Source organism: Daucus carota, chromosome 4 (genome assembly GCF_001625215.2).
Source record: "Daucus carota subsp. sativus chromosome 4, DH1 v3.0, whole genome shotgun sequence".
Taxonomy (NCBI): domain Eukaryota; kingdom Viridiplantae; phylum Streptophyta; class Magnoliopsida; order Apiales; family Apiaceae; genus Daucus; species Daucus carota.
Genome location: NC_030384.2, coordinates 26,588,381 through 26,610,633, shown reverse-complemented (window position 1 = coordinate 26,610,633; position 22,253 = coordinate 26,588,381). Strand labels below are relative to the sequence as shown.

Here is a 22,253-nt window from a genome sequence, read left to right as displayed (position 1 = left end):
CTGAGCCGGATCGGTTAACTGATCGAGCCTAAATCTTTGCCCGAACTCGACTCGGTTAATTTCACCAGTCGTGTCGAGCCGGCTCGTTTAGCTAAACGAGCCGGTTTTAACAAGTCGAGTGAGCCAGCTCATATAATTTTACACTTAATCGAGCCTAAATCTCTACCCGAACTCGGCTCGTTTCATTTCACGAGTCGAGCCGAGCCGAGCCGGCTCGTTTAATTAAACGAGCCGAAACCTTTGCCCGAACTTGGCTCGTTTAACGAGCCGAGCCGAGCTCACTTAAACGAGTTTGAGTCGGGCGAGCTCGCGAGCCGCCCGACTCGAATTACTACTCTGGTCATCATTACAAGTCTTTTTCCTTACAAATGAAGATATATCAAATACGAAAATATGATTTAAAATTAATCGAAAAACACATTATCATATGTTAATATTAGAAAAATAATTATAGATAGATAATAAAAATATTTTATTATACTACCAATTTATAATCTAAAAAATATTGTAAAATTACATTTTCAATAAAAAATAAGATCGAATATAATCGGTCGGTTAATATAATTTAATCAAATTCCAATGTGTTAATACTAAACATGATAAAATAATATTAAAAATTCAAATTAGAAATAATAAATTTTAAAATATATAATCTCAGGTGCTTAGCAGGTCCAAAGCTAGTTTATTAAACTCAAATGATTAGAAGTTTTGTTGAATCTGATTCAAGTTTTACATACACACTTGTAAGCTTAGATTTATTCTTTTTGCACAAACGTACACTCCTTGTATTAACTAACTACGTATTAGACACACATATATGATATTAAATTAAACAAAAAGATATTCTAAATTTATACTATTTCTAAAATATTAAATTATATTTGTCATGGAATATTATATTATAATTGAATACTTATTCCTTTAATATTTAACATCATTTGTGATTTTAATAAAAAAATAAGTTTAGTGGAAGAAATTCTCACATATATTTTAAGAAGTGTTTTCTCACAAGTTCAATAAAAAATCTCAATAAAAAAATTATTTGTTTATATTTTAAAAAGAACACATAATTTATTTAAATTCATATCACATATCCAAAAATGTCATCAGAGAGGGATTTTTGCAACAAACTGTCAATAATCTTTGGAGCCCTGTAAGTGATCCCCTGTAAAAAAAAAAAAAAGAAATTACAAAATTCTATGTCAAAAACTAACACTTTCTTTGTCCGGTTAACCCGAGCGAGTATATGTTATATATTTTCGAACTAAATAATTTTCCTAAAGTTAATACATACAAAGGAATTACAAACAATTTTAAGACGACCCATTATAAACTTTTCCCATATAATTGTTGATAAGTATTTATTTATTTATAAAGTTAATGTATTACTTTATCTGTAAACTCGGAATCAAGCGTGCAATGATCCATGTAGTGCATGGCAAGCAATTCTGAAGTCTCTGAACCTAGATTGTAGTAAGATGATAGATATGTTTCTTCATATCAGATCATGCATCTCACGCCAAAAAGATTCGATGACTACAGCTTCAACAAAGCTTTATTGCTCATTTCATGTATATAACTTCAAATAATTCATTATAAAACTATTTTAAGTAGTTTTGACTTTGTAGCGAGTCATAATCCGATGCTAGCTTGTTGATTTGAAAAGCTGCTTCTGTGTTGCTTTATTATCACCTGAAGTTACTTGTGCTAAATTGGAGCCTTGATCCAAGGCCTAGTTTTTCTTCATTTGGTCATGCAAAGCTCTATATAAGCCCCTTCTGTCGCACCATTTTTTTCATATGTTTCCTTCCCACCATAACTGGAAAAGGAGGCTTAAAGAAAAAAGTTTAGAGAGCTGCGTATATATATCTGGCAGCTAGAGTATAGCTAGACATGGATAAAAGAAGGGCTTACATTTTGGCGGCTATACTTGTTGTTTTTGTGTCCATGGAAGTCGCCATTGTTGTAGGTCAAGGCAACGGTAACAACAATGGCAACGGCAATGTTGGTAGTGGTAATGGAAATGGCAATGGTAATGGTAACAAGAATGGCAACGGCAGTGTTGGTAGCGGTAATGGTAACAACAATGGTAATGGCAATACTGGAGGTGGTAATGGAAATGGAAATGGAAATGGCAATGGTAACAATAATGTTAACACCGGAGGCAATGGCAATGGCAATGGCAATGGCAATGGCAATGGCAATGGAAATGGTAATGGAAATGGGAATGGCGGTGGAAATGGCAATGGCAACGGCAATGGGAATAACAATAGTGGAAGTGGCAATGGCAACGGCAACGGCAATGGGAACAGCAATAATGGTAGTGGGAATGGAAATGGTAATGGAAACGGAAATGGAAATGGCAATGGTAATGTCAATAGTAATGGTAATGGTAATGGGAACGGCAATGGTAATGGTAATGGTAATGGGAATGGGAATGGTAATGGCAACGGAAACGGGAATGGCAATGGAAATGGCAATGGGCAAGTGGCAGATGCAAACAAATACGACATGAAGGCACCAGTAGCAGGGACAGGGCAGCAACGAGCTCTTTGCAAAACCAGAGGCGCATGTTACAATACGACTCTGACCTGTCCATCTGAATGCCCCGAGAGGAAGCCCAAGAAGAATAAGAAGCAAAAGGGGTGCTTCATCAACTGCAATAGCAAGTGCGAAGCCGTGTGCAAGTGTAAGTTAATCTTTTTATCACTTACTCAAATGCCTTTACATAAAAATTGCAGACATACTAAAACACAAGTCCACTTTTTCGATGTGTAGATAGAAAGCCTAAATGTGATGGATACGGCTCTCTGTGCTACGATCCTAGATTCGTGGGTGGTGATGGAGTGATGTTCTATTTTCACGGAGCCAAGGGAAGCGACTTTGCTATTGTCTCAGACACCAATTTACAGATCAATGCTCACTTCATAGGCACTCGACCCTCAGGCAGAACGCGTGACTACACATGGGTTCAAGCTCTTTCAATCATGTTTGATTCCCACACTCTAGTCCTCGCAGCAAAAAGAGTTACTCACTGGAATGACAACGTCGAGTCCCTGACCGTGACCTGGAACAGCCAGACCCTCACCATCCCCACTGATGGAGAAGCCGAATTGAGGCTCAACAGCGGAGCCAGAGAAGTGATTGTCGAAAGAACTGATGACACCAACACGGTGAAAGTCAGTGTATCTGGCCTTTTGGAGGTGGATGTGAAGGTGACTCCAATAAAAGAAAAGGAAAACAAGGTGCACAACTACCAGCTGCCATCTGATGATGCATTTGCTCATCTGGAGACACAGTTCAAGTTTTTCGATTTATCGGAGAATGTGGAGGGAGTTCTGGGGAAGACATTCAGGCCGGATTATGTGAGTCCTGTGAAGAGAGGGGTGGCCATGCCAATGATGGGTGGGGAGGACAAGTACCAGACTCCATCTCTCTACTCTCCTGTCTGCAGAGTCTGCTTGTTCCACAGACAATCTGCTCTTGCAGCTGCTATGTAATTTACCTATTTACTTGTCTATTTTTTATGTCCATAAATTTGTATTCTTTCTGTAACTAACTAAATCTGTGAAGATGTGATGTAGCATCTGAATAATGTATGTAATAAGGGCCAGAAAAGTGCGCCCATATTTCATGATGTATAAGATTACCTCTTTTCAATTCTCTTGAATTCTGATGTAGTGCTGATTGAATTGTGTTTTGAGACTTATGATTTTTACTAAAAAAATTATTTAATAAGAAAAAAATTTGCTTGCAGTAGTAAGAAATATATGAAGCAATACATTTTTCTGAGAAGCTAATTAGGTCTTTCATGTTTCGGCAGGGGAGAAACTTGGGGAACAAAGGGAGTTCAGGTCAGGGCCAATTTTGCAATAATCTTATAATAAATTATAAAATTTATAGAATATTTTGCAAAGAATTTGATCCTCCTAAATATTACAAAATAAAAATTATAACTGAGATGAACTAAACTAAATTATTCTAATTTTGCTCGGTAAAAAGAATAAAATTTGCTCATTTAATTAATTTTAATAATTAATAGAACACACACATATATATAAAATAGTATAACCCTACTAAACAAAATTTTATTTTAATCAAAATAAAGAGCACGTCTCAAATAAATCGATATATTTCTACTTTTATTTATTTTGATCCGCACTATTAGATTCCTAGTTACGACTGTGTTGTCCCTTAGTTCTGAAAAACTACATTATTTATAAATTTGTGATTATTCATAATCTTTCTCTTTTGTGTTTAACTTTTTAAATTAATTTTAATATAAACTCAAAAATATTTGATATCTTTATGCATTTACCTAAATTATTTCATACACACGTCAACTACAACCCTAATTTAATTGAATTTTTAGTTGCTCTTTAGTTGATTTCTAGGTTGTTGTAGTTACTTTTTAGGTTCAATCATTTCAATCTTATTATTTTAACTAATTTTCTACATCATGTTTCTTCCCAATCTTTCTCAAAGAAATTTAACTACACTCATATTTTGTCACTATTATCTCATACTTTCTTCTTTTTCCTTAAAACTGAATTGGAAATATCACAAAAAATTCTCACATGTAAATTAATATGTATTTTACTTACAAGTAATTTAAGACAATATATATATACTTCTCTTAAGTTAAGTAGGGCCAAGTATAACTCGATTTGGACAGGTTTTGATGTCTAAATCAAGCTAAACAGATATTTTTGATAAACATCCAACCGAATTGATCTTTAACGGATTAGATCGGTTTAAATAGGTTCCAGGACTCTAACATCAAAATTGTTTTTAAAAATTATGTTTTCTTATTAATCTAAAATAAATAATTTTAAGTGTTATCATTATTGTCTCTCAACAAAACGCTTAGATAAAAAATAGAGAGGATACTTGTATAACTTCCCAATATATTAACTAGTTGAGAATCCGCGCGTTGCGTCGACTCTATAAAAATTATATTAATGATTCAATATTAATATTTGTAAAATAAAATAATTTTGTGGCTGTTTATGAAAAGTATATTCTTTTATGATTTTTTGGCAAAGTCCATAAAAAGTATATTAATATTTTAAAATTAATAAATATTTGTAGGATAAAATAAATTTATAATATATAAATCTTGATGTAATACCAATACCAAATATAAAATTGCGAAATTGGACTATAATTCATGGTGAAAAAATGAAAATAAATTTATACACGTAATTAACAATTTAAAACATGACGAATCTTAATTTTATTTGTTTTTTTTAAAGGTAATTATGTTCTTACATTGTCACCTTCCTCCAATTTTTTTGGATTGATTGTGCACAAAAACATCTAACTTAAATCGGTGAGATAGCGGTGTATAACTACCCTTGTTTGTAACAACCTTTATTTTTTAATACTGTATAAACAACTTTTACTTAAAAGTTGCTTGAACGGAGCAAACAGATAATGTATAATTTTTTTCCTGTATAAATTAACAACAACAAGCATGTCCGATGAACAAAACAAATATTATAAAAGAATAACCAACAAACATACATCACTGATAGTTAATTTATTGATTTCAACCATCAATATCATGTCAAGACTATATTCTTTTCTCGTGTTTGGATTTGTTGACTCCAATATAGCGGTTTATAGCTACCTTTGCTTGCAACAAACTTTATTTTTTTAATATTGTATAAACAGCCTTCCCTTATCGTTGTAGAAGAACGTCACCTCCGAGTTAGAAATCGAGCAAGAGAACTTATCGTTGCAGAACAACGTCACCTTCGAGTTAGAAATCGAGCAAGAATACTATCACCAGAGAGAAGTAGGGTTGTAAACTTGTGGTATTGAGAGAGAGGAGGTTGTGTTTAGATGATCCAAAATCCTACAATCTATAGGGGCATTTATAGGTGCAGAGAGACTTGTGTGCTACTCTTTTCCATAATTAAATAATCTGAAACAAAATCAGATTAAAACTTTCGAGCTACTGTATTTAGGGCTGTTTAACGAACCGAGCTGTTCGCGAACAAGCTCGAGCTCGGCTCGTTAAGAGCTCGTTCAACTCGGCTCATTAAGTTAACGAGCTCGAGCTCGAACACAAAAAATTGTTCGTTAAGAAAACGAGCTCGAGCCGAGCTTTTAGTATGTTCGGCTCGAGCTCGGCTCGAGCTCGTTCGGCTCGAGTTCGGCTCGTTAAAACTCGAAAAAATGTAATATTTTCGGGGTTTTTTTATAATTTATATATGTTATTGGACTCAGAATTCAACATAATATATATATATATGAGTTGAGTTCCAGAGAGACTATGCTTATCAAGAGAATCGGGAGACCTCATCTAAGACCGTTGATCTATTAAAATTATAATTAATAACTGATAGTGGCATTCTTGTGATTAGTATAAAGATCAAGGATATGTAAATTTAAGAGCACGCGTGAATCCTCTGATAAGGCAAACAACATAAATTTAGGGTTTTGATTGATACAACCATATCTTTGTAAATATGGCAACCAGATTGGATTTGAATAGGCTAGAAATATATTATCAAAGTATGTCTCGTTGTATACACGTCCTAAAACATCTCCATAAACAGAGAGCTCCAAAAAAAATTATGATAGACAACAATGGAGAATATTATAAGTTTGATGAGTCTCAGCCGATGGTCTATACTGTGTTCTGCAATTAGGTAAGGCTGTTCTATAAAGTGTTTCATCGTGTTGCAGTGATGTAGTGGTATTTCTTCGTATTTTTGTGATTTTTATATTTTTCTGGTTGTAGTGGTATTGAAGTTGAGGGTCTATCAAGAGGAAATAGATTTCTGTCAAGCCAATGTCTCCAAAAACCTAACTATACAAAAAGTGGTTTGAGAATGGTCGACACATCATCAGATTTCAAAGAGCATTGAAAACTACTACTGTGAGAGCGAGAAGGCGTAAAGATTAGATTTTGATAGTTCAACCAACTCCTTCAAGATGATCTGCACAATTATTATTAGTGCATGCTTTAGGTGTTCCTGCTCGGTATATATGTTACATATAGGAAGCTCCGTCGTAAGATATCCGTCGTAATTGACCAGAATTGGTGTAGTGTACTGAGAATTGTGAAGGGTGGATAGCAAAAAGATGTTCAGTTTATTTGTAGTCCTGAAATATATATGGTAACGACATAAGATTATTTGAAGGTTTGAATATTGAAGGAAGTTTAGCTATTCTTGATCTCTTGTGTAATCTTAATATTCATGTGGGTTCTTGGTTACAAGAGAATTTATGCAACGATGATTATACAATCAGTATAAATTCTCTTTTGTTTGATCATTCGTCTAAGTGAAGTCATATGTATGTGAAAGCACAATGATCTATTTATACTTTTGACCATTACTCGAGAATATTCCCATCTTTTCGTCAAAAACAAAATATATAAACACACTTATCATTTATAATTTCATTACTTTAGAACAAGAAGAACACTTAAAAGAATTTATAAAAAAACACTAAGTAAAACTTAAAGCAAAATAGAATTTTAAATTTAATGTGAGAAGGAAAATATAAAATTTTCAAAAGTTAGAAAACAAATCTGAAGAAAAAAATTATAAGAAAGAAAATTAATGAATCTTCTTCTAAATATCTTAAAGAATCTTACATCCATAAAAGTAAATATATTCTTAATATATATTGGTAATTAAACAAGATCATATTATAGAACACTTAAAAAAATTTATAGAAAACACTAAATGAGATTTAAGAAAAAACATAACAGAACACTGAATAGAATTTTAAATTTAATGTGATGAGAAAATATAAAATTTTCAAAAGTTGGAGAACAAATCTGAAGAAATAAAAATTATATGAAAGAAAATTAAAGAATTTTCCTCAAAACACCTTAAAGAACAAATATGAAGAAAAAAAAATTATATGAAAGAAAATTAAAGAATATTATTCATCCATTAATAGAATCTTAAAAAAAATATTAATTATATCTTACTGATATTAATTAATTAAAAATATTATTCATCGATTAGTAGAATCTTAAAAAAATATAACAAGATTCTTTTAATTATTATATTAAAATTTTTAAGTAGTTATTAATCTAAATTAATTACTCTTTGATTGTGAAATCTTTTATGAAGCAAGAACCCTAAAAAACTATGAAGCAGAGAATTAAGATCATTAGCAGAATTAACTTTTTTAAGTGTTATATTATAGAACACTTAAATAATTTATAATAACACTAAGTAAAATTTAAAGCAAAATAGAATTTTAAATTTAATGTGAGAAGGAAAATATAAAATTTTCAAAAGTTAGAAAACAAATCTTAAGAAAAAAAATTATACGAAAGAAAATTAATGAATCTTCCTCTAAATATCTTAAAGAATCTTTGAGTTTACATCCATAGAAGTAAATAGATTCTTTATATATATTGATAATAGAACAAGATCATATTATAGAACACTTAAAAGAATTTATAAAAAACAGTAAATGAGATTTAAGGAAAAGCATAACAGAACACTGAATAGAATTTTAAATTTAATGTGATGATAAAATATAAAATTTTCAAAAATTGGAGAACAAATCTGAAGAAAAAAAATATATGAAAGAAAATTAAAGAATTTTCCTCAAAACACCTTAAAAAACTAATCTGAAGAAAAAAAATTATATGAAAGAAAATTAAAGAATATTATTCATCCATTAGTAGAATCTTAAAAAAATATCTCAAAAAAATATTAATTATATCTTACTGATATTAATTAACTAAAAATATTATTCATCGATTAGTGGAATCTTTTTTTTTTGCCGGACGATTAGTAGAATCTTAAAAAAATATAACAAGATTCTTTTAATTATTATATTAAAATTTTTAAGTAGTTATTAATCTAAATTAATTACTCTTTGATTGTGAAATCTTTTATTCAAATTTAATTATTGTACTATAATCAATATTTAATTTTATATTATTAGTAAAGTTCTTATTTCAAATTTAGTAACAATTTTAAAAACCTCAAATACATAAAAAAAATATCAAAAAATATTTTATAAGCTGTTTAAATATGATAGCTCTCATAATAAAAAAAATTCAGTTAAATGTTTTGTTAGAAATTCTGATAAATCTTTGAGTTTACTTTAATGTTAACTCAGAGATCTTTTAAGATATTTTGAGGAAAATTTATTAATTTTCTTTTTTATAATTTGTTTTCTTCAGACTTTTTTCTAACTTTTGAAAATTTTATATTTCCTTGTCACATTAAATTTAAAATTCTATTCAGTGTTCTATTCTATTTTGCTCTAAAGTTTACTTGGGTTTTTATAGATTTTTTTAAGTGTTCTATAATATGATCTTGTTCTGACACCAATATATATTAATAATGAATTTACTTTTATGTAAAATCAAAGATTCTTTAAGGTATTTTGAGGAAGATTTATTAATTTTTTTTCTTCAGATTTTTTCTCTAACTTTTGAAAATTTATATTTCTTTATCACATTAAATTTAAAATTCTATTCAGTGTTCAATTATATTTTGCTTTAAGTTTTACTTAGTCTTTTTTTATAGATTCCTTTAAGTGATTATAATCTTGTTCTAAACTCCAAAATAACGCAACTAAAATAAGAAGTATGTTTATATATCTAAGTCATTGTAACTAAAATATTCTTGAGTACATGTCAAAAATAGGCCATCAAGCTTTTAACATACATATGACTTCACTAAGGATGATCAGACAAAAGAATATCTATACTCATAGTATAAACCACAAGAACCCTAAAAAACTATGAAGCAAAATTAAGATCATTAGTCTAGTTTGTCTCATATCCTAGTTAAAATACAACCTAAAATCATGAAACGTTTTCCAACACAAATCCTCCACATCCTCTTTTCATGCTTTGCTTCTGTTTCTTGCATGCTGGTTGCCTCCCAACAGCAACAATACTTTTCCAACATTTACTATATGTGGTCATTCATCATTATACCTCTTAAGCAGAATTAATATTGTTCTGATAATTAAATACGTGTTCCATAGAAAAACACATATAATGGATTGCAAAAGTTTGAAAGAGGTTTTCATGGATATTTGTTATCAGAAACTCTATCACATCTGTGAAATAGATGCTGTAAAAACATATAATAATGATTTTATTTGTATAGGATCATCTCTTTACTTACTTTCCAAAACTGATACAAAATTTCTATATATTGATTAATCAGTTATAAAATGATATATTAGGCAAGAGATTTGCATTGATTGATATACATATTCTTGCATTGATTGGTATCTAGCTATTAATTTTCTCAATATTGGTTTCCCAAGACTACCCTTTTGATATAAAAACGGAAATGTCTGTAAGTATTATTAATTAATAACTCAAATTTCTTAGCCCTCCGATCATAATCAAATCAACGACTACAGATGTGGTCTCCCCATTCTCTCGATAAGCTACGGTCTCTTTTGAACCTTCCCATATATATATATATATATATATATATATATATATATATATATATATATATATATATATATATATGGAAACCGGTCCACAGCCACCGGTGGATAGGGACCGGTTTCCAGCCACCAAATCACATCCCTCCATTCTGTGATCCTACGGTTAAAAAAAAGTCTCCCCGCAATGAAACATTGCAACCCCGCAATGAAACATTGCGGGTATGAAAGACCGCGCAATGAATCATTGCGGGTATACAAGTCCCCGCAATGTTTCATTGCGGGGAGTCCTTTTTGATTCTCTGGACACTTTTACCCCTCCCTTCACATATCATATGCCTTGTACAATTTAAATTGTTATCATTTAACATTATTAAATAAAATTTAAAATATTGTCAAGGTCAGAAATACTGAGAAAATTTATTTTTCTTAGTATAATGTAGAAATAATTTTCTATCTAATTCCTTTATGTTTTTATCTTATTGACTTTTTTATGTCTTTTAGTTACGGATAATTTTATTTATTTAAATATTATTGTTTGTTTCTTAAATATATCGAACACATGTTTGAATTTAATAATTTTTGACAAATTATTAACTTTTTCAAATTCTCATATGTACAAGTAGTGTTTTCAAATATACTCAAACAAATTCAAATCAAATAAAAATATCTAAATTATTAATAAATGTTACCTAAATTAGTTAAATATTAGTAAGAACAACTATATTAATATTTTCTGGCTAAAGTCGAATAAATTCTTACAATTTATTAGACTTTTTCAAATATTTTGAATAAAATAAGTAATATTATCCTCCCCGCAATGAAGTATAGTGGGGATAGTTTACACAATTTTCATACCCGCAATGAAACATTGTGGGGATTACGTACCCCGCAATGATTCATTGCAGGGTGTTAAATCTTCATTTATAGGTGGTTTGTTGAGGTGGATAGTTTTTGTTGCAAAAAACACTCTCCATGAGTCATTGCGGAAATGTTTTTTTTTAAAAAGATACCCCGCAATGATTCATTGCGGGGAGTATTTTTTTTAAAAGACACCCCGCAATGAATCATTGCGGGGAGTATGTTATACTCCAAAACTAGGGATGGCAATTTGTACCGAACCGATGGATACCCGATCCGTGCTGACCCGATTGGACTTTACCGAACTCGAATATTTCGGGTTCATGTTTAATATTTAAACCCGAATTATTTTCGGGTCGGGTTCGGGTTTATGGTATACTGTTTCGAACCCGACCCGTGTATATATATATATATTATTAATATTTATTAGTAATATGTACATATATATGGAGAAAATATTTCAGGGAGGGGAAATTACAATGTGCTTAAACTGTAATGAATGGATTAATTCATTGTCCGATTTGCTGCTCTCGACTGTTGTTGGCTTGTTCCCAAAGAACATGTATGTATTGTTTGGTATTACTATCATATTATTTGATGTTTATTAATAATTTATGAGCAGACATTGCAGCTCATCGATTTCTCTGTAGTTCATTTTAAATTGTTTGAATTTTTGAATTTTCAATTTTTCTAAATAATTATATTTTTCGGGTTTCGGGTAAACCCGAACCTGAATAAAACCCGCCGAGTTCGGGTTTACATAGTTCGGGTTTTTCGGGTTCGGGTTCGGGTTTGGTTTTTACGAAACCCGTTTCGACCGACCCGTTTGTCATCCCTATCCAAAACACACATATCATGATTCGAACATGGTACCTTACAGTTCTAAGACAAATTGTAATGACAGTTTGACAATCGAAATTTCCTTCCTACCAGTCCATTAGGAAGATATATAACCTTTGAAGAAAAATCAATAATAAATAAATTTTATTGTATATTTAAATTGATAATGTAACTTAATTTTATTTCTTATTAATTTGACATTATGAATAAGAATGTTTTTCTGCTATATATTTATTTAAAGTTTGTAGTTATAAAAATTCAGTTTTATATTAATAACAAAATAATTTAATTTGATTAATAATATAAATAATTAAATATTTTTTGATTTTAATATTAGCTCAAATGATTTCGAATAAATAAAAGAGTTTCATAAAAGAAATTAAATTAATAATATAATATAATTAATAATATAATATAATTAATAATATACTTTAATTTTAATAATAATTCATATGATTTCGAATAATAATAAAAAATACCAAAAAATTTAAAATTAAATTTAAAATATAACTTAATCAATAATATAATATAATTTTAATAATAAATCAAATGATTTCGAATTATAATAAAATAATTTCAAGAAAAAAACTTAAAAATTTAATTAATATTTATTTAAGTTTTTAAAAATTCAAATGATTTCGAATCATAATAAAATAATATCAAACAAAAACATAATGAATTAAATTAATGATAAAATAATATTATGCAAAAATACAATGAATTAAATTCAAAAAATGAAATGGGGAAGGAGATAGAGTAATTTTGTTGTAACTGGTAGGTGAATACATTAATTACGATCCCCGCAATGTGTCATTGCGGGGAGTAAAAGTACCCCGCAATGAAACATTGCGGGGAGTATTGGTACCCGCAATGTTTCATTGCGGGGACCGTAATTAATGTTTTTTACCTACCAGTTACAACAAAATTACTCTATCTCCTTCCCCCATTTCATTCTTTGATTTATTTGAATCAAAAGTAAAGATTATAAATAAAATAGAGAAGAAATTTGAGGGGTAGTTTTGACACGAAGGAAATACAAAGTTTCCCACAATGTTTCATTGCGGGTACCAAAGACCCCGCAATGTTTCATTGCGGGTACTTAAGTCCCTGCAATGTTTCATTGCGGGGAGTCCTTCTCATCCAGTGGCTGAGATTTGGTGGTTCCCTATCCAACGGTGGCTGTATAACAGCCCCCTATATATATATATATATATATATATATATATATATATATATATATATATATATATATATATATATATAGGGGTGGGTTCTGGTACAAACTTACAAACTTTCTGTGTTCAACACATATATAATTTGAGTTCAACATTTTTTTAACATATTTTGTTGAACATCGATTAAAATAGTGGTGGAGAAGTACATAAACTAATTTTTAAATGTAAGAACTAAGGTAAACGTGTTATATAACTAATATTTATGTTTCTAGACCCTACCCGTCCCAGAGGTATAGTTTAAACATCTTTTTAGATATATTCAACACAATGATAATTAGTGTTCTACACCCTATGTTGAACCCCAGTTATTAATGTGTTGAATGTACGATTTATTTATTCGTTATTTTTAAAAATTGTGATGTTTTTTCAAGAATTTTCAACATGGATACTTTTTATAACTAAGGATTAACACCATGGAAGAATAAAAAAAAGTTTGTAAGTTTATAACTTAAAAAAGTTTTTATTTGATCCTATCCCTATATATATATATATATATATACATATATATATATATATATTTTAGTGATGTAAACAAAATTTTAGGAAATAATAATTTTGTTTGGTTTTTAACAGGCAAGTAGAAGTTTGACTAGTACCACTAACTAGTGTTTAATCCTAATTTAGTGTTTCAATATTTAAAAAAAAAAAAAAAATTTACCGATCCAACCGTATGGATGTTAACATATATACATTTTAGTGATATAAACAAAGTTTCAAAAAAAATTGAAATTATTAGGTTAGCTATTTTAAGAGTCAACTAGCGGTTTGTCCTTATTTTTTTTCTGGCTCGACTCGGCTCGGCTCGGCTCGTATTTGTTCGCGAACAAGCTCGTGTTCGGCTCGTTAGTTAACGAGCCGAGCTTAAACACAATTTTTGTTCGATTAAAATGCTCGGCTCGGCTCGTCAGAAAAAAAAATTAAAGCTCGGCTCGGTTCGGTCAATACTCGGCTCGGCTCGGTTCGTGAACAGCCCTAACTGTATTCCATAAATAATTTGAAACAAAAGCAGATTCTGAAACTTGCTTCTAATATACCTGAAACTAAAAAAGATAGTTTTAATTTTTTATATTTATCTTCTAAAAATTCCTGAAAATTAGAAAAATAGAACGGAGCGATGTGAGAGGCGCCACCTACACGTCCCTCGCTTCTCCTTTATATAAGTATATTGATGATTGATTCTAGGTGTTACTCTTTTTAAATTTTTATGAAAAAAATGGCTTATTTAATGAGAAAAAGAAATTATTTATCGTTTAGAAGATATTATTGATTATTAACTGGTTATAAGAAAATAAGGACGGAGATAAAAGTGGAGTATGATTATGAAAAACATTGGAATCAAATTATAAAACTCTTATTTGTAATATATATGTGTTAACAGCTATTTCGGTTAGAACTTGAAATCGAAAAATTTCAATTTTCTAATTATCAAAATTGAAATCAAACCAAGATGTTAAAAAGAAAATTGAAAATTCAATTTTTTGGATGATTTCTTTTAAGATCGATCGATTTGGATCGATTTCGAATTATGCTCTTTCATAAGTCAATCGGACCCAAAGATTACTTATCCTCGTGTAAATATGCAATAAAAAAATTACTCTCTTTTCATGAGAAAAAGAATATAAATGTATATTTTTTAAAAAAAATTCATTTTTTTGTAAATGGAAAATATTAAAATTTTCTTATATGTAATTAAAATAATAATGTGTAAATGTAAAAAATTTCTAGGCGTTGCCTCCATTATTGATTGGCAAGTGTGAACAACCATTTACAACTTTACTTGAGATATAGGAAAAACAAGCATCTTTTTACAAATATACACAATGTCAAAATGATAAATCCTGGATAAAGAAGCATCATTTAGTTGCCAGCAATGAGGATAGATTCAATGATGAGAAAAGTCGGAAAGCTCTCATCTGATTTCTTCACATCTGTGTATCTAGTTTCCTTCTGCGCACGTAACTAAACCATTTATACTTAACATGCATGCATATTATGCATTCTGTGTATGTAAGGTCAGTCGTAGGAATATTACAATGCAGATCAAGTCAGCAAGCTTTACAGCAAGTCTTCACGTTGTATCACTTTTTGATATATACTTCAGCTCTATTTTATTGCCAGAAAATCTTATATAAACTTTTGGGTTTTTGCATGATAGAATTGTATGAAAAATGAATATTATTTAATTACTTGAAAAATACGGAGGCCGCCTCGAATAAAGAAGAAAACAATTTATATGAGGATAGTGCATAGGGTTTTTGCTTTATCTTCTTAGTTTCCCACAGAGGCATGCAAAAAACACTAATTAGAACTCCCTAGAATTTGTTTAAAATAATAAAAATCCCTAGGGTTACATGAAAATTGCATCAAGACCGACGAAACAGACTCTGTAATCAACAAAATGCAGAAATCCCCAGATATTAGGAGCTTAAATAGGATTAGCTACTTGTAATCAACACAATTTGTATTGAGTTGGATATAATCTAGATCTGTTTAGTCAATATGAAGGAAACATGCACACTTATAAGTGAGTATAAAGTACCTGGCTCTGTGGCTTATATACTAATTTAGTATCTCAGAAGGTATCTAATTAGCAAGAATGGAGCCGCAAGCCAAGGCCTGGCTACTTGCCATGCAACTATATAAGCACCTTTGATTCCTTTGCATTTTCATATCCTCTTCATACACATAACTCATACACAAGTAGAAACAGCATCTATACACATTTATAATATTGAGTGACGACCAAGATGGCTCGAAAAGCTGCATTCATTTTGGTAGGCATACTTGTAGTTTTTGTAGCCATGGAGGCCGTCACTGTTTTAGGTCAAGGAAGCGGGAACTATGATGATCAAAATGCTGAGACAGGGATTGATGGAAGTAGTAATGCTGGTGGCAATGAAGAAGTACAAAGCGATGACCAGAATGTAAGCGGTGGCAACGGGAATGGGAATGGAAATGGTAATGGCAACGAGGGAAGCGGAAATGGGAATGGCAATGGTAACGGGAATGGGAATGGAGGCGGTGGAAATGGGAATGGCAATGGTAACGGGAATGGGAATGGAGGCGGTGGAAATGGGAATGGCAATGGTAATGGAAATGGTAATGGTGGTAATGGCAACGGTAATGGTAATGGAAATGGTAATGGTGGAAGTGGAAATGGAAATGGGAATGGCAATGGAAATGGTGGAAGTGGAAATGGAAACGGTAATGGCAACGGAAATGGTAATGGACTTGATGGCGATGGTAATGGCAATGGGAATGGTAACGGCAATGGCAATGGGAATGGGAACGGTAACGGCAATGGCAATGGGAATGGGAACGGTAATGGCAATGGAAATGGCAACGGCAACGGGAATGGCAATGGCAACAGTGGTAGTGGCAATGGAAACGGCAATGGGAATGGTAATGGAAACGGGAATGGAGATGGCAACGGAAATGGAAATGGTGACGGGAATGACAACAACAACGATGATGAAAACAACAACGGAAATGATAATGACGACAACAAAAACGGCAACAACGATGCTTCTAACAAATATGACGTAAAGAAACCCGAGCCAGGCTCACGCAAGGAACAAGCTGTATGCAAAAGTAAAGGCTCATGTTACAACACCACCTTAACTTGCCCATCTCAATGCCCTGAGAGGAAGCCCAAGAACAAGAAAAACAAGGGATGCTTCATCGACTGCAATACCAAATGTGAAGCCACCTGCAGAAGTAAGCACATATATTTTTCTCTCATCGATTTCTTTATAATTGTGTTCTTTTAAGTTACATGATATCATACGAATTTGACCTTAAATAAATACCCGGCTTTTCTTACAGTGGATGGGACCTAATAAATTTAATTTGTTCCGCAGACAGAAAACCTAACTGCGATGGATACGGTTCAGTGTGCTACGATCCTCGATTTGTTGGCGGTGATGGAGTGATGTTCTACTTTCACGGAGCCAAGGGACGCGACTTTGCTATTGTCTCAGACACCAATTTACAGATCAATGCTCACTTCATTGGCACTCGGCCTATTGGAAGGCGCCGCGATTTCACATGGGTCCAGGCCCTCTCAGTCATGTTCGACAGCCACACTCTAGTCCTCGCAGCCAAAAGAGTCTCAAAATGGGATGACAATGTCGAGTCCCTCATCGTGAGGTGGGACGGGGAGGATGTCAATATCCCCACCGACGGAGAGGCCGAATGGAGGATCAACAGCCAACAAAAAGAAGTGGTCATTGAAAGAACCGACGACACCAACACGGTTAAACTAAGTGTCGATGGCCTCGTGGAGATCGATGTCAAGGTGACCCCGATTGGAGAAAAGGAGAACAATGTTCACAACTATCAGTTACCATCAGACGATGCTTTTGCTCATCTGGAGACGCAGTTCAAGTTTTTCAGCTTATCGGATCGCGTAGAGGGAGTTCTGGGAAAGACTTATAGGACAGACTACATCAGTCCGGTTAAGAGAGGAGTGCTGATGCCACTAATGGGAGGGGAAGACAAGTATCGAACTCCGTCTCTTTACTCTCCGCTCTGCAAGGTTTGCTTGTTTCAGAGACAATCTGCACCATCTGCTGCATTTTCTATTATGTAATTTTGATTTAAGTACTTGCTTATTTTCAAGCTGATAGTGATCAGTAAGTAATTTCTTTTTCTGTTGTAAACAAGCATGCATGCAATGCAATGCAGCAACATGTGATGTAACCTCTGAATAATATTGCAATAAAGGCCAGAAACATCTGCCTATTTTCTTTAAAGTTTAATATTCCAGGTAATTATGATGCAGAAAATTATTAATTAATTGTTTATATTTTCATTAGTTTCGGACAAAACTCCTACCAATGTTAAGTACTGCAAGCTGAAACCTCCTACAATTCTGCAAAGCTAATACAAGTAAAGGCCTGGTTCTATATCTGGACTGAAAGTTGGGGTTGTTTTAATGGACCTGAAAATGGGATGGGAGGTGCTTGGTTCTCTTTTGATTTAGATTTATAGCCCATGTCTAGTTTATCAGTTGTAATAGATTCTTGTGCATTTTTTTTGTGAACCACCTGCAGCTTCCCTCTCTTCTGGGCCTGTACACCTGTGTTTTGGACCTAATTTGACATTATTTTTCATTTTCAATGCAGGCCCAACTCCTGTCCAGGACCCGGAAAACCGGGAGTGAGCACTTGACTTTCTTTCTTTTTGCACTAATTAAGCTTAAATATAAATAGATACAGGCTACAATATGGTCTGTGCCATATTATATATCTCTGCATTTTATAACATGGCACAATACATGAGATTATGAGTAGGTAACTTGAAACAGCAGTTGCTTGTCACACAATCATCAGATTTTTCACAGTTTCAAGGTGGTTTATAAAACTGCAACTACCTACATTACTGCAACTTACAATCACCTTCATGATATTCAACTTTTCTGGTTTTCATCAATTCATTGTTTAGCACAAACTACCGGCCACACCCTACCTAACATTTATTTATATTTTTCCAAATGTGCTTTGCAAGTAACACTTAAAACAAGTTTGACAATAAAATGTTCTGAAATTTGATAAATTAAAATTTATTTTGTGTTACTCGAACGCATGATCGTTATTTAAGAGAATAGAAACTTATATTGTCTTATATACACAACTCAAAAATACACACAATACCTGGGTTTTATAATTTTTAACATCCGGTCAAACCGAACTAGATGTCAAAAGGAAAAGGAAATCGAATTATATTTTCCGTGAAAAACTACAAATATCTCGAATGTGAAGTGTGAACATCCATTATGTTATAATCCACCATAAATTCAGAATAATAGACATGCTAGATTGGAAACAAAGCATAAGACTACACATTATACATACTCGGTCATGAGCTAGCTTTGTTCATAATCAAATTCACGCCCACGCATACACTAACAAATGTTTTCGGCCTATGTCCGAACAAGATCTAAATATCACAATTTAATTTGGAAGATGTCCTGAATAACATATCCCGAAATAAGGTCCCGAATATTTTAAAATATTATATCATGTGAAAATAAGGTTTCAAAATTATATTAAAACACTATATCGTGTGAAAATAAGGTCCCGAATAGTATATTAAAATACTATATCATATAGCGTTAGAATTATAACGATAAAACGATAAATGATACATCATTTAAAAGATATTTTATATAAGTTTTGTTTTGTTTGAACTTTCGACACTAGATAAATAAATTAATGAAACAAGGTTACATCGTCTAATAGGATTCTTAAGGTTTGTTTTCCTGTGGCTTTGGACAAAAAAAAAAAATTGTAAACCCTGCATGAGGAGGTGATTTTGTCATTTTTAAAAAATTTAAAAACATTAGACGATGTAACGTTATAAAATTATATTCAGGATCATATTTTCTAGAAGTGATATTTAAGATATTATTATTTGAGATGTGATAAAGGACCAACACCGGTACATATGTTGTTACATTTCATATATCCAAGCAGTCTTACAAAAATATTAAGTAAAACTGATTTAATTTTCGATAAATTTTGAAGACCAGCCCAGTTTTTTGTTCCTCCGGTGAAAATCCCATGTGATATGGATTTCTGGTCCTATGCATCTGCTACAATTAATATCTAACGCGCATTAAATCTTATCGATTCGAGTGTTGATGGCCTGAGAATGAGATCGACTCAGGGGCCGTTTGGCTGGGCTTAAAAGAATTGACTTATTGCTTAAAGTAAAAAAGTTGATTAAAAGTGAAAAGTAATTCTGGACTTTTAAACTATTACAAGTGTTTGGATACCGTAACTTATAATTTTTTAAGTGTTTGGATAACTTAACTTATAAGTTAGTCTGAAAATTATTATTTTAAATTAATTTATAAATAAATCATTTGTACATGAATAATCTAAATTTGAATTTTAAAATGCTTGCTAAAAAATAACCTAAAGAACCTGATAGGACGGAACGAATGTATGATTTTATGTTAGAAAGAAGCTGATTAAAGAAGTTGAGTAAAAAAAAAGCTACATATCATAGCTTCTTTTCAGAGCTTTTTTTCCCCATAATTGAGCCCTTCACAGTTTTTGCCAAACGGTCCACCAGATTAGAGGAAGCGGGCTTCTGAGCTTTTAAGCGCAGAAGTCCCGCTCCCAAACGCCCACTCAGTACGGGGCAATGCTGAATCCAAATTATTTTCTACAGTATCAGATAAAATATATTTTGACATCAATCTCGATCCAAAGAGTTGTCTACTCTTTGCTTCTCATCAACTCAACGCTAATCTACAAGAAATATACACCAAGTTCCACAGAGTCACACACTGAATTGGTCAAAACTAGAGGCCACATGCACAAGTAAAAAGTAGCTGGCTCTCTGCTGGTTTATTACCTCAGAAGTTACCTTTGCAAGAATGAAGCCACATTGCAAGGAATAAGGCCTAGCTACTTGCCATGCAACTATATAAACTCCTTTTAACCTTCTGCAGATTCATATTGTCTTCATAACATAAGATCAAACACAAGTAGAAATATAGATCAAACATTTGGAGGTGCATTTACGGCAAATAAACAGAGCAGATGGATATGAAAAGGGCTTTCGTTTTACTGGCCATTCTTCTGGTTTTTGTATCTGTTGAATGTGCAACTGCTCAGGGGCAGGGTAGTGGTAAAGATCCTGCTAACAAATACGACGTCAAGAAGCCATTGCCAGGAACAACGCAGGTTCGGGCTGTGTGTAAGACAAAGGCTAGTGCATGTTTCAACACGACGTTGACCTGTCCATCTCAGTGTCCTGACAGGAAGCCTAAGGACAAGAAGGGGAAGGGATGCTTCATTAACTGCAGTAGCAAGTGTGAAGCTACTTGCAAGAGTAAGTACATTTATCTTGGATCTTTGTAGTTTATGATAGTCCTATAAGTTGTGTACTGAAAGCTGATGAATTGTACTTATTTGACAGATAGAAAACCTAAATGTGATGGATTTGGCTCGTTGTGCTACGATCCTAGGTTTGTTGGCGGTGATGGAGTGATGTTTTACTTCCATGGAGCCAAGGGAAGCGACTTTGCAGTTGTTTCAGACAACAATCTGCAGATCAATGCACATTTCATTGGCAGCCGGCCTACAGGAAGGACACGTGATTATACATGGGTTCAGGCTCTCTCAGTCATGTTCGACAGCCACACTCTAGTCCTTGCAGCTAAAAGAGTTACCAACTGGGATGACAAGGTGGAGTCTCTTACTGTCAAGTGGGATGGGGAGGATGTCAGCATCCCCACTGATGGAGAAGCTGAATGGAGGATCAATGGTGAACAGAGAGAAGTGGTTATTGAAAGAACAGACGAAACCAACTCAGTAAAAGTCATTGTTGATGGACTAGTGGAGATCGATCTGAAGGTGACCCCCATAGGAGAAAAAGAAAACAAGATTCACAACTACCAGCTACCATCAGATGATGCTTTTGCTCACCTGGAAACACAATTCAGGTTTACTAATCTATCAGAACTCGTCGAGGGAATCCTGGGAAAGACTTATCGGGCTGGTTATGTGAGCCCTGTGAAGAGAGGGGTGCCCATGCCAATGATGGGAGGAGAGGACAAGTACCAAACCCCATCTCTTTACTCTCCAGTCTGCAAAGTATGCAGGTTTCAGAGAGATTCTTCTGTTGCTACACTGTAGTTTTACTAAGTACTTGAAACATCCAGCAACTATAACATTCTGCTTGGTATACTAAGCATGCACTAATATGTGTCAGTACGTTATGTAGTTTTCTTCTAGTGTGAATAAGGGTCATATAGCTTTGCCCATTTATTATCTTGTAAAAGGTTACTTAATATGTTTATCAAATGTTTATGGGATTAATTTGGATTCTAGTTGCCTATTCAATAATGATTTACTTTCAAACAAAGTAATTGTAATTATTTAATTTGAACTTGTTCAATTG

At 32.4% G+C, this 22,253-nt stretch overlaps 3 protein-coding genes across 3 annotated transcripts; all 3 read left to right on the top strand.

Moving 5' to 3' along the window:
* The first annotated feature begins 1,820 nt into the window (after window positions 1–1,820).
* Window positions 1,821–3,669, top strand: LOC108217101 (uncharacterized). Its single transcript, XM_017389951.2, has 2 exons — window positions 1,821–2,689; window positions 2,779–3,669. The coding sequence occupies exons 1-2, from the start codon at window positions 1,894–1,896 to the stop codon at window positions 3,498–3,500; spliced, it is 1,518 nt and encodes a 505-aa protein (XP_017245440.1). The 5' UTR covers window positions 1,821–1,893; the 3' UTR covers window positions 3,501–3,669.
* A 12,359-nt stretch (window positions 3,670–16,028) lies between these two features.
* Window positions 16,029–18,071, top strand: LOC108217100 (uncharacterized). Its single transcript, XM_017389950.2, has 2 exons — window positions 16,029–17,054; window positions 17,198–18,071. Exons 1-2 carry the CDS (start codon window positions 16,085–16,087, stop codon window positions 17,926–17,928), a joined length of 1,701 nt encoding a protein of 566 aa, XP_017245439.1. The 5' UTR covers window positions 16,029–16,084; the 3' UTR covers window positions 17,929–18,071.
* Window positions 18,072–20,749: 2,678 nt separating this feature from the next.
* LOC108218367 (uncharacterized) lies at window positions 20,750–22,177 on the top strand. The gene is made up of 2 exons (XM_017391282.2): window positions 20,750–21,182; window positions 21,270–22,177. The coding sequence occupies exons 1-2, from the start codon at window positions 20,891–20,893 to the stop codon at window positions 21,986–21,988; spliced, it is 1,011 nt and encodes a 336-aa protein (XP_017246771.1). The 5' UTR covers window positions 20,750–20,890; the 3' UTR covers window positions 21,989–22,177.
* The last annotated feature ends 76 nt before the right edge of the window (window positions 22,178–22,253 follow it).